Source organism: Struthio camelus, chromosome 5 (assembly GCF_040807025.1).
Source record: "Struthio camelus isolate bStrCam1 chromosome 5, bStrCam1.hap1, whole genome shotgun sequence".
NCBI classification, from domain to species: domain Eukaryota; kingdom Metazoa; phylum Chordata; class Aves; order Struthioniformes; family Struthionidae; genus Struthio; species Struthio camelus.
Window position 1 is genome coordinate 43,510,041 of NC_090946.1, and position 15,099 is coordinate 43,525,139.

Below are 15,099 nucleotides of genomic sequence, written 5' to 3' on the forward strand. Positions count from 1 at the left end.
TAGTCACGAAGGGAGTTCTGCCAGCCTTAGGAGCAAGCGGTCATTGTACAGCACCATGGGTGCAGGTGATAGAGCAGGCAAAGGTTAAAAATTGAGATACTGTGGCATTTTGGTAGGAATATAGAGAGTCCTGTTGCAACAAATAAGCAAAAACAGACCATATATAGAAATTAGGATGGACAAGAAGAATGAAATTTATGGACTTAAATACAGTACCCTCTCCCTTCTTTTTTAAAATCTGTGGGCCACGGTCATTCTGAGGCTGGTGTAGGGGTGGGGCTGAGGTTATGGTGGCCCAGGGTTGATGATTTGGCACCACTTTTCTCTGGGCATGTATCTGATGTGGCCAAAGAAGCAAGCCTGGCACACAATTACTTCTTATTCCTTTCAGTGTTTTTCACCAGCACTTTTAATTTGGCTTATGGCATACAGGATTGTGCGTATTTAAACTGTGTAGTTTATTTTCATGACTGAGTGAAATGCACTGTCCTGTGGAAGTTGAGGTGTATTTTGTTTTTGGCCATTCAAGAACATAAAATTTCTCCTGGCCCCTTTTTCCTCTGTTTCAACATGCATGCTGAAACCTTTCTTCATGCTGTCCATTTCTAGTGCTTTAATGAGCAAGAGCCCTAATGAATTGACCTAGCTTCCCTGCAGCGCATGAGGCTCAGTCTTGCTATCTGTGAGCATCTGGGAGCCCTCTGCTGTGTAATACCACAACAGCTCCCTGCTGGCCCGCATTCTCATTTGGGCTTTTCTCACCAGAGAGTTCTTGAGCGAACAGAAGAACTTGACGTTCTTTGGACTTATATTATAAGAGTTCCTTCTTAACTGGTTATAATTCACCTGCTAAGGCAGTTCTTTTTCTTACATTGCCAATTTGCTGATTGGCAATGCAGAGTTTCATATAGCTGTTGAAATTTGCTGTCTCAGCAGGTCAGAGTCAGTGACTTGTAATGATACTTGCACTTGTGTGCAAAGTCAGGGTAGTAAAAAAAATATATTTTATGATCACTTCTGATCATGGGAGGAATAGGAAGGAAACCTTTTCTTTTAGCACGTGGATTTGCAGCAGCGTGCAGTTATCTGTTGTGATGGATAATTGAGAGATGAGTGTGTTTATATAGTTCTAGGGTAGGGAAGAAGGGCTGGTCTTATTCTGAAATGTGCAGCAGATACTGGGAAGCAGGCAGAAGACTGTGTTGGGCTCTGCGGGTCTGATCTGATGTGACCAGTTCTAAAGTGCTCCACCTTGTATGGAGGGGTGATAAGGACTTGGTCTTTCTTCCTGCAGGGTTGGCATGGAGAATAAGCAGCCCATGTAAGGTTCATGTTCTTATTCTCCACTTATCAGATGCTAGGGCTAACTATGCCAAGTGCTAGGATTAACTATGCCAAGCTATCATCTGCTGAGTAGAACTAGCACATGTGCTAACATGGAGTTTTCTTACATCATGTCAAAAATGGATTTTCATTCTGCATAACTGTATTTCCAAGCCTAGATGTTTCCAGTTTTACCTGTGGATTTACCTGTATCTCTGAAACTTGGTCTTAGAATCTGAAGCTGGACATTGAAAAAGAGCAGCTGCTTTTGAAAACGGTTTCTTAATAACTACTCTACTTGTAAAATGGACCAAGAACTCCATTCCAGAAGTATATGGAGGTTTAATTAGGAAAACCGGCATGGTTTTGTGTATGAAAGCACCATGCAATTTAAATATTATTTTAAACTATCAGTTGTTTATATACCTGCTGATACTCTTGTGTATAGATCATCCCTCTGAGGTTCCTGAGAAGCTCATTCAGGATCGGTTCCGGAAGCTAAGCTGTTTTCCTGAAGCTTTCAGCTCAATCCACTACAAGGGAACAAGGACTTACAATCCTCCAACAGACTTCTCGGGACTTAGGCGAGCTGTGGAGCAGCAGCTGGAGAACAATACCACTCGGTCCCCAAGACAGCCTGGGGTTATCTACAAAGCACTAAAAGTAAGTCCTCTGCTATACACACCAGTTCATCACAGTCTTTGTATCACTGTTGCCAATTACTGTCAGTTGCAGCTAAAAAGACTGGAAAGAGGGAATCAGTAATGCAGACTTGCAGATACCTGGAGATAAAGTAAGTCTTTGACATAGGTGATGGTGATGCCTTTGTGTAGCAGTCAGGTAGGCTGGGTAGCTCTCACTTAAAAAACTAGCGAAGACCCTGAAAGGTCAGGAGAAAAGTTGAAGAGCAAAACAGAGCCAAAGCAAAAAAACTGAGCCAGGAAGAAGTTGACTGGGAAAGAGAAAGTAACTGATGGTATGAGCGACAAGCGCTTAATGACAGAGATTTACAGTGAGCAAGCTAATTTAGCTCAGAAGGAGTTGTTGTTGAAATTCCTAAGGATGGCCTCAGTGCAAGGGGAGGGATTGCAAGAGACTTGGAGGGAGTTAGTGTTTGGGAAAACTTGGCATTGGGTGTAGCGTAAGCTGAGGGGGCTAGGAGGCAAAAGGGAGGAAGGACGTGTAGCAGTAGTTAGGAAACTAAGTGAGATCAGGCCAAATGATGTATCATTTTGGAGGTGCAGCATCAGGTCAGAAGGCTGATGAAAAGGAAGTAGTGGAGAAAGCAGCTGGTGGTTTTTTGGTTTTTTGTTTTTCTTAAAAAAATTCACCTTGCCAGAACGTCAGAGGGGTTTTCAGGTCTTGAAAACGTGTAGTCCCTCCTACAAGTTTCCACCCATTGTACCCCAACCTGATCAGCAGGATATTTTCATTGGCCTGGAAGACCACAGCTGTCACTTGAAGCTGGGGTGGGGGGGAGGGAGGGGAAGGGCATGTCTGCAGAAGAAGGCAATGTTAACAGTCTAGCCTGATGTTGGCCGCAGCCACTGGAAAGCTAACTCCAGCTGCTCTGCATTTTGGATAGCTGGAACAGAGAAGGGAATGCCAAAGCAGCCTATACATAAATCCCTTGCATTAGGGAGCAGACTGGCAGCAGGGGAAAAACAGCTAGAGAGGTTATTCCAAGTATTTTTCATTTTTAGATAATTATCGCAGTAATCAAGGAAGGAAGTTGCAGATAGGGATGCTAGTATGCCTCAGTTCATATTGGTAGGTTGCTGTCTTCAAATTACTACCATGTAAACAATTAACATTTTCGCTTCATTTCCTCAGGATGCAAGGCTTGGGAGATATTTGGGTGTATGACCATCCCCTATAACTTTTGAATCCATTGGCCAGTATCAGTCATACTGGAAAGAGGTCTTCAAGATAATTTCCTAGAAATGTTGTGACATCAGATGTCTACATAGAAGTCCTATCTGAGAGGGGCTGTAGGGAGAGGTATCTATATGTGTGTGCATACATAAAAAGTCAACCCTTGTTAGACAGCAGAGATGTACCCCCCAGGGAGGAGAGAAAGGGAAAGGCAGACGTAGTTATCTCAGCTATAGGAAAAGTTTCAGTTAGGTCTTATGCTTTCAAAGATACCCATCAAAAAAACAAATGTCATTTTTTCCGTTACTTCCAGATATACTTGTTTTCACCACAGCACCCCAAGGAACTGAAAAGGTCAAGGATTCCAAGGCTAAGGACTGACTTAATCTGAGTATGGATGCTTCTAGGAAAGGGAAAAAATCCTTTTGTCCCAGACCTGCAGTTTCACTAGCAGGAAGTGATCCAGGAGTCAGGGACAAAGGCTTCAGAATATTACCCAGGGATAATTCTGTCACAGTCAACTACAAATTACCTAACTGGATGCCCCTGTTTTCATAGCAGTTGTCACACACTCGCACTGGTGCTGGTCCCCAGCCTCACTCAGGCACAGGACGGGTCTTGGAAGAACGGCCATCACAGAAGCCCTCTCCACAGGCCCGGCAGTGATGTTTCACTAGCAGGAAGTCTAGTTTCACTGGAGAAGAGCAATTGCCAGGGAGGGCAAAGGAAATTTCAAGGCAGCACTTTCCAAACTGAGGGGTAAAGAATGTGCCCTGGTATATTATGAGAAATGGCCCTTCAAGATGCCTACTGGAGACTTTAGAATGCAAGCTGCCTTTAGCAGCTATTTTGGGCATGGGGCTGCATGCCCAGAGGTGGATGCAATCTTGTCCCACCTGTTTCTGCTATGAAATTAAAGGCGGGTGCAAGGGGAGAGAAGAGTAAGTACCTTACAAGTGTTCAGATCATCTCTATACAAGTTCAAGTTTCTCTCTTGCATGGTTTCTATCTTTGTCTTAGACCTGCATGGTTTCCAGGTTAGCAAGACATGATTTGTTAGCTGTGTGCTCTCTCTGGCTCTCCCTCCAGGAAAGGGACACATGCTTTTGCCTTGTAAAAGTTTTCAAAAAAATATCTTAATTACTTTGTCTTTTACCAGTTCGTTCTTTCGCGTTTGACAGGCTCTAAGTGACCGCTTCAGTGGGGAGATCCCTGATGACCAGATGGCTCACAGCTCTTTCTTTCCAGATGAATATTTCACATGCTCCTCTGTATGCCTCAGCTGTGGGTAAGTGGATGAGAAATGCACTGTGATCCTTCTGGGAGATGGTGCTGTCCCTGGTCTACAGCCACAGAACGTAAAGTTTCTGTGAAGTCTTGATGCCTGACAGCCTCAGACTGAGTACTCCGGGACAGAATTTCCTTGAAATCCAGTTCCTTTTTGAATAGGACAGCTGTTATCGCTGTGTAGCAGCTGCATGTGGTCTTTGCCAACTCTCTTTTGTCTTTTTCTACAAACCTGTTCTGCTCATATCCTTCCCTCAGTTGGTTCATGAGCACGTGGGCTGAGAATTGCACAAGGGGCAAGAAGAAAGGAGTAGAAATCCCCTGGAATCTCCCATGGTGATCGTTCCTGCCATTTCTATTACATAAACAATACTAAAGCACATGTCACCAGGGATCTGGACTGTGCCCAGTGACTAGCGGGGATGCTGACTTGGTTCCAAAGGGAGCCCCAGATTGGATTTGATTAGAGTTGGGTTTGTTGCTCTCTGCGGAGAGCCCAGAGACTGAGCCTGGAAAGACAGTAGGTGGCAGTCACTGCTCTTGAGTCCATAAGATACTATAGCAGCATGATGTTAAGGCTGATTATGCTTATTGGAATGCTCTCTCTCAAATGGGATAAGAAGCTATGTTCCTGCTTTTTTGTGCTCATTAGAGAGTCTGTAGGCTGCAGTGTTATCTCGGGCCTGGCCTGGTTTCCAAACTTGATTAGTTCTAGCTAAGATTCTCTGTGAAATTTAAATTGGCCTGCAGTGACTTCCTGCACTAAATTGTTGTATGGTTTTGGTTTGTACTGTGAAACAACTGCTACACCTCCCTCCAAAAAGCCTACCTTTCAGTGATAAATGATGTCATTGCTGCGTGTACAGCTGTGAAATTGTTTTGGGATTAGAACGACTACAAATGCAAGGTAGCAATATAAATGAACTATTAATGACATCTGTCCTGTGTCTAACGGGGTCAACTCATGGTTTGCTTTTGCATACTCAGGTGTGGCTGTAAGAAGAGCATGAACCATGCAAAGGAAGGAGTCCCTCATGAATCCAAGAGTCGATGCAGATACTCTCACCAGTATGATAACAGAGTCTATACTTGCAAGGTGAGCAGAGCCACAAGGAGGAGGTCTGAGGAATGGAGAAGGGGAAAGGATGGCTCAATGAATGAGGGCACCAGGCATGTGCTGACTTTCTTGCTTTTTTTTTTTTTTCAAATGGGGCAGGTGCTCTGGCCTTGACAAGACAAGTTGATCCCCACTGAGCTGCTATTTTTGCTTGGAGACATTGTCACTGTTCCATGCTACGCATTACTTGCTATCTAAATTGTCAGCTCAGCTGCTCTCAGCTTGGGTGAGGTTGACCACCTGCACACTGGATGCAGTTACTCTCCTTACTTGTTTGTGCCCATCTCTCAGTATTAGCTGATTTTTTTCTGAAGGAAGCATGCAGAAGACAGGAAGACTGTCAGGCACCATCATGGTTTCCATTATCGTAGAAATATTTTCTAGATGACATGACTGATAATGGATTTTTGTTAAACAGGTTTGATATGTGGCCCCTTTGCTGTGGAGACCACAGAATGCCAATTACACCCTTCACATGGCCAAACAGCTGTGGTGCCTGGAGCCTGGGGATTCCCAAGCATGCAAATCTAATTGAGTGTTTGTGTTGTAGGCCTGTTATGAACGGGGGATGGAGGTCAGCGTGGTGCCGAAAACCTCTGCTTCCACTGACTCCCCTTGGCTGGGCCTTGCCAAGTATGCCTGGTCGGGGTAAGTACTGCAGCTGAGAGGCGCTCTGTTGCCTCTGCTCTGCCTAGTCCTCGGGACCTCCAGCATCTCACTGAGGTTAACATATCTTCCTTTAAATCCCCCCTGCAGATACGTGATTGAGTGCCCCAACTGCGGGGTGGTGTACCGCAGCCGACAGTACTGGTTTGGCAACCAAGATCCTGTGAACACTGTGGTGAGGACAGAAATTGAACATGTCTGGCCAGGGGTAAGTCTGGTTGCTGGATAGTCTTTGTGTATGTGTTTCATCCGTGCACACGTGCATGTCGGTTCTTCCAGACAATGGTGGAGAAAATGGGTTGGCACTCATAAGAGCAGTTCCCCTGTCTTTGCTGTTTAAAAGAACTTTTTCAAGGAGCTTCAGTCACATTTTGGCTAGCTTAAGATGGCTGAATTGCCAGTTTATGAACTCTTGGTATGAATGTTACACCATTAAAACCTACCTTTTGTGTTTCAAAGCAGGGCTGGTGAAATTTTTCTTGTACTTGCCCTCCAGTCTAACAGGAACAGTGGGTCACAGAGCCATCTGTTGATAAGAAATGAGGCTTCCCTGTTTTTATTCTCAAATGAATGCCTATTTCATTCCAGACAGACGGATTTCTGAAAGACAACAACAATGCAGCCCAGCGTCTGTTGGATGGGATGAATTTCATGGCACAGTCAGTGTCTGAACTTAGCCTGGGACCCACAAAAGCTGTGACCTCCTGGCTGACAGACCAGATTGCCCCAGCTTACTGGCGGCCCAACTCTCAGATCCTGGTAAATAGCAGCTGCTGTACTTCTGTGCTGTGGAGAAAAGCTTTGCATAGCTAAACATTTTGTTCTCTACCCTTTAAGTAATTTAGTATCTGGTAGATTCCAAATGCTTCTTATTCCCTTGCAGCAAGCCCTTCTCCTACAATTTAGAGAAAATTGAATTGCTTTCAGCTCTTTCCATTCTTGACTTAGCCAAACAAAGAGTGAAAAGGGACTCTGCCCAGCCTTGCCAAAGAAACTGTGTCCTTCCTCCTTTAGTGTGACCTCCTCTCCCGACAGTATCACAGCTGCAAATCTTGGCTCGCATGCACTTGCTCTTGAAAGCAAGAATGAACACCTCAAATTCTGGCTTTTGCTGTTGATAGTCCAGTTTTTATAGCTGCAGAGATTCAACTCTAATTTCATATTTGATGCAGAAGTTGGTTCCAGTGATTAAACTAGAAGTTTCCCCATGCCTTGCAGAAAACATTTCTGCAATGAAAATAGTGTTCTGAATTCTTCCCCCTTCAAGATCAAATATCCACAATTCAGCCCTGCGCATTATGGATGTAATTATTTGTGCTTTTGACAGAAGGGATTATGGCAATTTATTGACCTAACCACAGTACCTCTACCTATCTGAATTACTTCCTGGGGTAAAGTTATGGGGCTGGTAGCACGCACTCCCTTGTAACTGTCTTTTTCACAGTTTCAGTCTTGACTCTTTCCATCCTGGGATTCTGCTCCCCGTTTTTCTCTTACGAGACGATTAAGGAAGATCAAGCTAACAGCTTCTCTTTCTGTGTTGTCCTGCTCAGAGTTGTAATAAGTGCAACACGCCTTTTAAAGATAATGACACTAAACATCACTGCCGGGCCTGTGGAGAGGGCTTCTGTGATGGCTGTTCTTCCAAGACCCGTCCTGTGCCTGAGCGAGGCTGGGGACCAGCACCAGTGCGAGTGTGTGACAACTGCTATGAAAACAGGGGCATCCAGTTAGGTAATTTGTAGTTGACTGTGACAGAATTATCCCTGGGTAATATTCTGAAGCCTTTGTCCCTGACTCCTGGATCACAGCCAGCCTCACTGGGCATTAGACAATGCTGTTCTTTGGTAGATGGCAGCTCAAGTTGGGCTTTGTTCTATTTTTTGTGAGGAAGCTCAAGAACTTGATGTCTTTTGGCATGGAAGGTGAAACTTGTCTCCCTATGTGTGAATGACCCCTATAATGAGCTACCAGATATCTGATGCCTGATAAAATTATTTTCTAATTGGATCTTTACTTTGTTTTCCTAGCACCTGCTGATGGTGTGGAGATGGTAGCGGGGTTGGGATGTCGTTGCTTCAGCAGAATATGTATTTTGTTTATTATTGCTGAAAAGAAAGTGAAAGCTCTGCAATTGAAGATTGTGGAGGTGGTAAATAAAGGCTGACAAGGCCTCAAGCTGTGTTTTGGGTTGTTGCTGGTATTTTGCTAACATAAACTGAAACTTGGCAGAAATTACGCTAGAGCTAGCTGCTGAGCCCTTTACTCTTGTGTTATGCAGATGTGGCTGAGCTACCTACAGATGAGGAAGGGGGCACGCTTATTGCCAGGAAGGTTGGGGAAGCTGTGCAGAACACTCTTGGAGCGGTGGTGACAGCCATGGACATCCCCTTAGGTGAGCTCTGTTCTCTTTGATGGCTTTTCTGTCTAGGGGCATTTTTGATTTCACAGGGCAAAACTTTTAAACTGCAAGTCTGTCTGTATGACAGACTCGTACTTCCTGTATGATACCGCTGTTAATCGAGGGCTTCTGTTCTCCATTGTTGCTCCTAATTGGTTCTAGAGGCCCCCTGCAGCTCTCGTGCCTGATATTTCCTCTTGGTTTTCGGCATGCTGTTTTTGCAGTTTATACCGTCTCTTTTCTCCCTATTGCTCAAGTTTGTGGGCATCCAAAATGTGAGTAATTCATGTTCCCCTAATACACTGCTGCAGCGACCTGCCAGTTGCAATTCCCTAAGGACTGCCCAATTAGGGAGCATTTTCAGATTTGTGTGTGTTTTTTTTTTTTTTTTTCCAGAGATGCTGAGTGTCTGTAAGTCTGTCTGTGGAGACTGCTAGCACTGAGTATTTCTTCAAGGGTTGGTTGAGAATCTAAAGTTTTCTGGGTTGGTAATGATGGGAAAGTAATTAGGAATGTGGTCTTGAATAGTGAAAGTTGGCTGGTCTTTAATGTGCTGGATAGCAGCTCAGCAAACACTTGGTATTTGAATCTTCTTCTGTTGTGCAGCTGACCTCCCATACACTGCTCAGGTCATCATTCCATGGCTTTGCTTGCAGTGTGTCCTGCAGTCACCTTGGTGGGCTGTTTGCTGGCCAACTCAATGGAAGGAAGAATAAGTCTTCATCAGTTCGGATGGTACCCGTGTTTCAGAATGTTTGATTTGGTGACTGGTGTTTTGGTCACCAAGGTAGGGAAGAGCAAGTCTTTCCACCTCTGGAAGAGATTAGGAGTAAAGCAGGATTTTTTCCATTTAAGGAAAAACAATCCATCCCTTTGAAGAGGCAGAATGTGGGTGAAAGCAGAAAGGCCTAAATGGGAAATGGCTACCTGTTACACTGCAATCAATAAGTTGTCTTTCCCTTTATGGCAGTGATATGACTGGAAGTGTGTGAGTCCTTCCCTCTTTGCAAGTGAAAGAATGAAGACATTCTCGACATACTCGTGTTGATGTGTTCTTTTCTCTCTCTTTCTTCCTCCATAGGTTTGGTAAAAGATGCTGCCCGACCTGCATACTGGGTACCTGACCATGAAATCCTGCACTGCCACAACTGTCGGAAGGAATTCAGCATCAAGCTTTCCAAGCACCACTGTCGGGCCTGCGGCCAGGGATTCTGTGATGAGTGCTCACATGACCGCAGAGCAGTTCCCTCTCGTGGATGGGATCACCCGGTCCGAGTTTGCTTTAACTGCAATAAAAAGCCTGGTGACCTTTAACCCCAGGCTCTTCTCCAGATCTTTGCAATTCCTTAGGTTCTCAGGGTTACAAACAAAAATCTGGTCTCCCTTGCACCTTTTAACCTGTCGCAGCCAGAGTGCATGTTTCTGGCCTCCTCTCCTGCGTTATATCCATCTTGGAACACTGGGAATAAGCTTGAGTTCAGTCTTCAGGTTTTAATTTCAATTAACTGGAGAAGGGAGGGAGCTCACTTGCAAATGAACAAACCAAAATCCAGTGTATTTTATTCCAATTTAAATATACACATATATATCTATATCTATGTATAATTTAGTATATTAAGAATGCATTTGGCTAATGAAGCTTTGAGTATTCCTATTTCAAATGATGGATGATGTTGTTCCTTCCTATATTGGAGCAGATTTATGGCCTTCTGATTATTGTTTTGGAACATCTTGCTGATCATGGTGTCCTGTGAGAAAGGGAGGAAGGTTTGGACTCCATGCTGCCAGGAAATCACAAGCATTTCCAATGTTGGTCTATGAACTGCATCTAATAATGGGAGCAACCCTACATCAGGAGGTGCTGTTCTTCTGTCTCTGGAAGATTAAACCCAGACTCATCAGCAAGTTTGTTTGAATTGTGATGTAAACAGTGGTCTTGCAGTGCAAGAGGTATCAAATTGAAGTAAACCCTCTGGTAGAGACCAATATAGCTCTCAAAGGTGTTGCACATATTCAGAGTCTGCCACTTCAACTTCAGTACCAAATCAAAAGGTAACAAGGTCTTACTCTCCCTGACAATGTTCTCATGCACTCAGGTTTTCAGGTTTTTTTTTTTTAGGTTTCTCTACCAGCTTGTTGCAGTTAAAAGTTTTGTCTGGAGCAAAACAAGACACAAGTTATGTAGGCAATTCTGAGATACGAAGTTTGAGTTGCGTGGGTTGTGGTGACTTTTCTGCCTCTTTTTATGTGATCCCTAAATCTATGGAGCCTCCGTGTTCACAGATGCGGTTGCATAGAAACTGCACAGATTTGACTTGTCTTTTTTCTAATGAGATGAACTTACAAATCCACCTGGAAAATGGGAGCTTTCTTCTCTGCTCTTAGAAAGTGGCACTCACTGGGCTTCATCCTTTACTAATAAAGGACTGCATTGAATTCACTGATTTTTTTTATCATCCAAAAGACCACTTAACCTAACTAACGCTGTCTTGTACTGTGGATTTGTGGTTCCAGTGATAAAGAAGTAATAGACCATTGTGGATTGAACTGCCTGAAATCATCCCTTGTTGGCTTATACAGACAAGAATTCTTCTGCCAGAGGATATTTGTCTCCTCTTGGATTGGCTGGAGTTTGATGCAATGTCCTGGAACTGTGGTATTTTTTCCCTCAGCTTGTTAAATGTGGTCTTGTGTAGATGAGTGCCCAACACCCTGTTTTAGGACTGTATTATTAAATTAACTGCTATAAAAGACTTTATCTTCTGAACAAGCGTACTGGCTTTTTCCTTGTAACAAGTAGTTCTCTCTTTGTCTCTGAAAGAACATGCTTGCAAAAGTGATTGCCCCTTTGCAACTACATCCAGCCTACACATGGAAGTAGACTTGGAAGATGTTCCATGACACCTTCTGTACTGGTTAAGTTTGCTGGGGACTGTCTACTGTTTTTGTAAGCAAAGTTTGCCATAAACTGACAGTTGCCCAAGGGAGGGCATGAGAAGAGGAGGTAGAAATCCTCTCTTAAAAGGCATCCTGCACATTCAGTAGTATTCTGTGCTTCAAAGCCTTTTTATTTTTTTAATGGGTGAACAATGCAGTTACAATGTGGTAATGGTTTGTAGGCTGTGCCCTGTGTGCTGTTTATGCATGCAGCTTTACTACCATGTTAATGCACAAAGAGAAAGCAGCCATGACATTCCTTGTATAAAATCCTTGGCACCTGTTTCAATGACTTGTCTCAATTTTTTTCTCTGTCAGACTGATTTACTGCTCAGTCTAAGAGCAAATACTGTCTATACAGTTTTAGTAAGTGATCTTAGTATTCTAGCAAGCTGTCAATACAGAGTCCATTCTTGACTGATTGTCTTGGAACTCGGTCTTTCACTTTGTTGTTCAAAATCTCTTTTGTGGTGCTTACCTGCAGCAGGGTTAATGTTACTGTTTCCAGGCAATTTGGAAAGGGTTGGGTTGTTAACCTACCCTCCCACCACCCCCCCAAAAAAAAAAAAAAAAAGAGGAGGAGAATACCCATGAGATTTAAGCACACTGTTTTCTGTAGACCAGATCTTTTCCCTTTTATGTACTCACAGCACTCAGTTCTATCAGAGAGTATAGAATATGGGAATTAAATGGATCAGCTATTTAAAGGGGTTAGACGCATGGTTTAGCAGAGCCCGACACTACCTGGTATTAACAGCATTAGGATTTCATAACCTAAAGGGCTCTAAACAGTGTCTTTGGACAGAAGGCTGTACAGGAAACCTAAATAAACAAAAAAGAAATCCTGAAAAAGCGGCTAAACTAAGTCATGTCGGAGCATCTGGTACTTGGAGTGGAACTGTCCTCCTGAAGACAAGGGTTAATACCAGCAGGAGAAACCTGTGATAGAGTTCCTTATTTATAAACTCTTAGGAGTGATGCTTTGCTTGCAGAGGTATTGGTAGCCTCTAACCAGAGTGCATCTTTGCAAAACCTGTCTGCAGTTAACAGCAACCTTTCTGGAGCTCTGCAAAAGCCCAAACTTGAGTGTCTCATCACGCGAGTATGGAAGAGGTCTGACACTTTAATGCAATTCCTGTGTGAGATGCGAAGAATACTAGCTTAGTATTATATATGTTTTTTATATAAAAAGACTTAGCAAGATGGGACTGAGGTATGAAGTTCTGAAGTGCTGAATGTGGAAAATGTCATTTCTTTATGAGGAAAGGGTAGGGGAGGACTTTTCCAGGAAATTTCTGGAAGATCAATATGTATGTTTTAAGAAAGACACATTAATCATTCACCATTAAATTCCTGTTGGTCAAGATCATAGTCTGTCCTCTGGATCAACTGAGTTCACTATAACATATTTCAGTGGTTAAAATGAGCACGTTTTCTTGATAAGATAATGAAACTGGTTTGTCTGAGATGTGGCACGATAAAGGATGTTCTGAGTTACAGAATGAAATAGACTGTTCTCTCACCAGAATTGGTAGATAAGCAACCTCTGCATCGCTTCTGATTAGGAAATGTTATGAAAAACATGAATAATACAAGAATCATGTGAATTAACTGATGTGCAAAATATTCCTGAAGGCATGCCCCCGTGAAAAACTAATTCCTCACACAAAGTACCAAGAAACAAGTCTAGATTTATAGAGAAAGATATATGGCTGATCCGATTGCTCTATTGTGATGGATTTATTCCTATTGTGGGTACCTATGCCAATTATGAAAGTTGAAGATTCTCCTTCAAATAGGTGATGTGGGTTTTCCTGCCCTTTTGTGAAGCAGATATATGAGAGCTTCATATAGATGTGCTCATTTTTGGTTAGACTCCCTGCCCCAAACCTTTAGGCCAAACTTGGCTTAAATGTATACCAGGGGTACATTGCACCTGAGATTTGTAGCTAAGGAAACAGAGGGTAGAACAGCATAGATGTATCAGGAAAAACGATTGTCAAGATTTTGCACAAAAAAAGCAGCCTTTGTCTTTTACGCCTTTTTCCTATTGGTTTTTCTGCTTGCTCATCCTCCTACCCTATTCTTCACAGGCTTAGTTGCACTTATTCAAGTTTGCCAATGTATCATATATGATCCTGTTTGTGTCACTTGTGAACTGGAACTTTGGCTGTGTTCTGGAAAACATGACAGCTCTCACTAGCTCTTGATGTCAACATTTTGTTAAAATAAATGCTGCCACTGTGTTGGATCTGCTCTGCAGTTACGCTAGGTGTCTGTCTGCTGTGGCTGTGCCCCTACTGAGAAATTCAGATTCCCTTGTTGCTCTGGGAAGCCTGGGCTCTAACGTTGCAAGACTCTGGCTTCCTACCTGGTCACACAGACTTTTTTGCTCTTTTTTTATGTCCTTTTACTTCCAGCGTAACCAGTCCAATGAGGTTTAAGTACTGGTGATGTCTCATTTCTTTTTGCAGCCTCTTTGTTTCATTGTCAACTGATGTTTTCAGTCACTGTAGCTCCACCTATTGTGGCTTTGTCCTTGCATTTAATTTACTCCCATTGGCTGTATAATAATTTGGCACCAACAGATATGTCTTTGCCTGCCAGTAATTTGAGAACAGAGAGTAATTTGGACAAGTGATACAGCTGGTTGATTCTTCTCCTCCCCGCTTTGGCTGAGCACTTTTTCTTGGTAAGCAGTGTCAACATGTATATTCTGTCAGTCACAGCACGTAGCGTGTCATAAAATGTTTTTGTTTGTAGTGCAGACATCCACAATGTCATCATGGCAATGCCACAATAAATAAAACTTTCTATGAGAGTTTTCAAAATCAACAATATAGTGTGACAAAGCTAACAAATGGTATCAGAATGGCAGCTAGTCAGTTATCTTAAGCCAAAAGTGAAGTGTAGTTACGTTTTTAACTTCACTTGATTGGTTATAACTCTTAACAAAATTATAAACAAGCAATATGGGTAAAAGGTATTTAAAAAAAAAAAAAGCAGCTCTCTAATGTAGGAAATATTTTGATTGCAGCATTACAGAAGTTTTAATGCCAAGAATGGCCATTTAGAGATTTTTGAAGCTGTCTGATTTCTGACATTTTCAAGTGCTGGTTAAATCTTGTTCTACTTGGAAGGTAGTTTTACATCAGCTTTGGATTTTTTTTTGGGGGGGGGGGCGAGAAGCAGTAGTGTACGTATACTGCATAGATGATGACTTGTCAGGAAAGCATCAGAATGCTTCACAGCTTGCAGTGATTTTAATAGAACTGCAGATAGGAAAGTTGTTTGAACAAGAAAAGGCAAGTGACCTTGATTATATTTTTGACCTTACTTAAAATTACTCGTCTGCTTTATGACTTGGTTTCCATTTTGAAACATAAAGTGAGTTTGTAAAGTGCTTTAAACTCTCTAATTAACCCTCCTTCAAACAGCTCCCTCCCTGCTGATACTCCTGTCTAGGTAGTACTTTGGGTTGATACTGACTGCT

At 42.9% G+C, this 15,099-nt stretch overlaps 1 protein-coding gene across 1 annotated transcript in view; it reads left to right on the forward strand.

The window, feature by feature from the left end:
- ZFYVE1 (zinc finger FYVE-type containing 1) overlaps positions 1 to 11,889 on the forward strand; it is a 28,737-nt gene extending 16,848 nt beyond the window's left edge. The window contains exons 4-12 of the mRNA XM_009670403.2: positions 1,772 to 1,986; positions 4,380 to 4,486; positions 5,473 to 5,581; positions 6,153 to 6,250; positions 6,359 to 6,476; positions 6,857 to 7,027; positions 7,822 to 8,002; positions 8,550 to 8,663; positions 9,751 to 11,889. Of these exons, the coding sequence (XP_009668698.2) occupies positions 1,772 to 1,986; positions 4,380 to 4,486; positions 5,473 to 5,581; positions 6,153 to 6,250; positions 6,359 to 6,476; positions 6,857 to 7,027; positions 7,822 to 8,002; positions 8,550 to 8,663; positions 9,751 to 9,983 (1,346 nt within the window). The 3' untranslated portion in view covers positions 9,984 to 11,889. The remainder of the gene's footprint in view (positions 1 to 1,771; positions 1,987 to 4,379; positions 4,487 to 5,472; positions 5,582 to 6,152; positions 6,251 to 6,358; positions 6,477 to 6,856; positions 7,028 to 7,821; positions 8,003 to 8,549; positions 8,664 to 9,750) is intronic.
- The last annotated feature ends 3,210 nt before the right edge of the window (positions 11,890 to 15,099 follow it).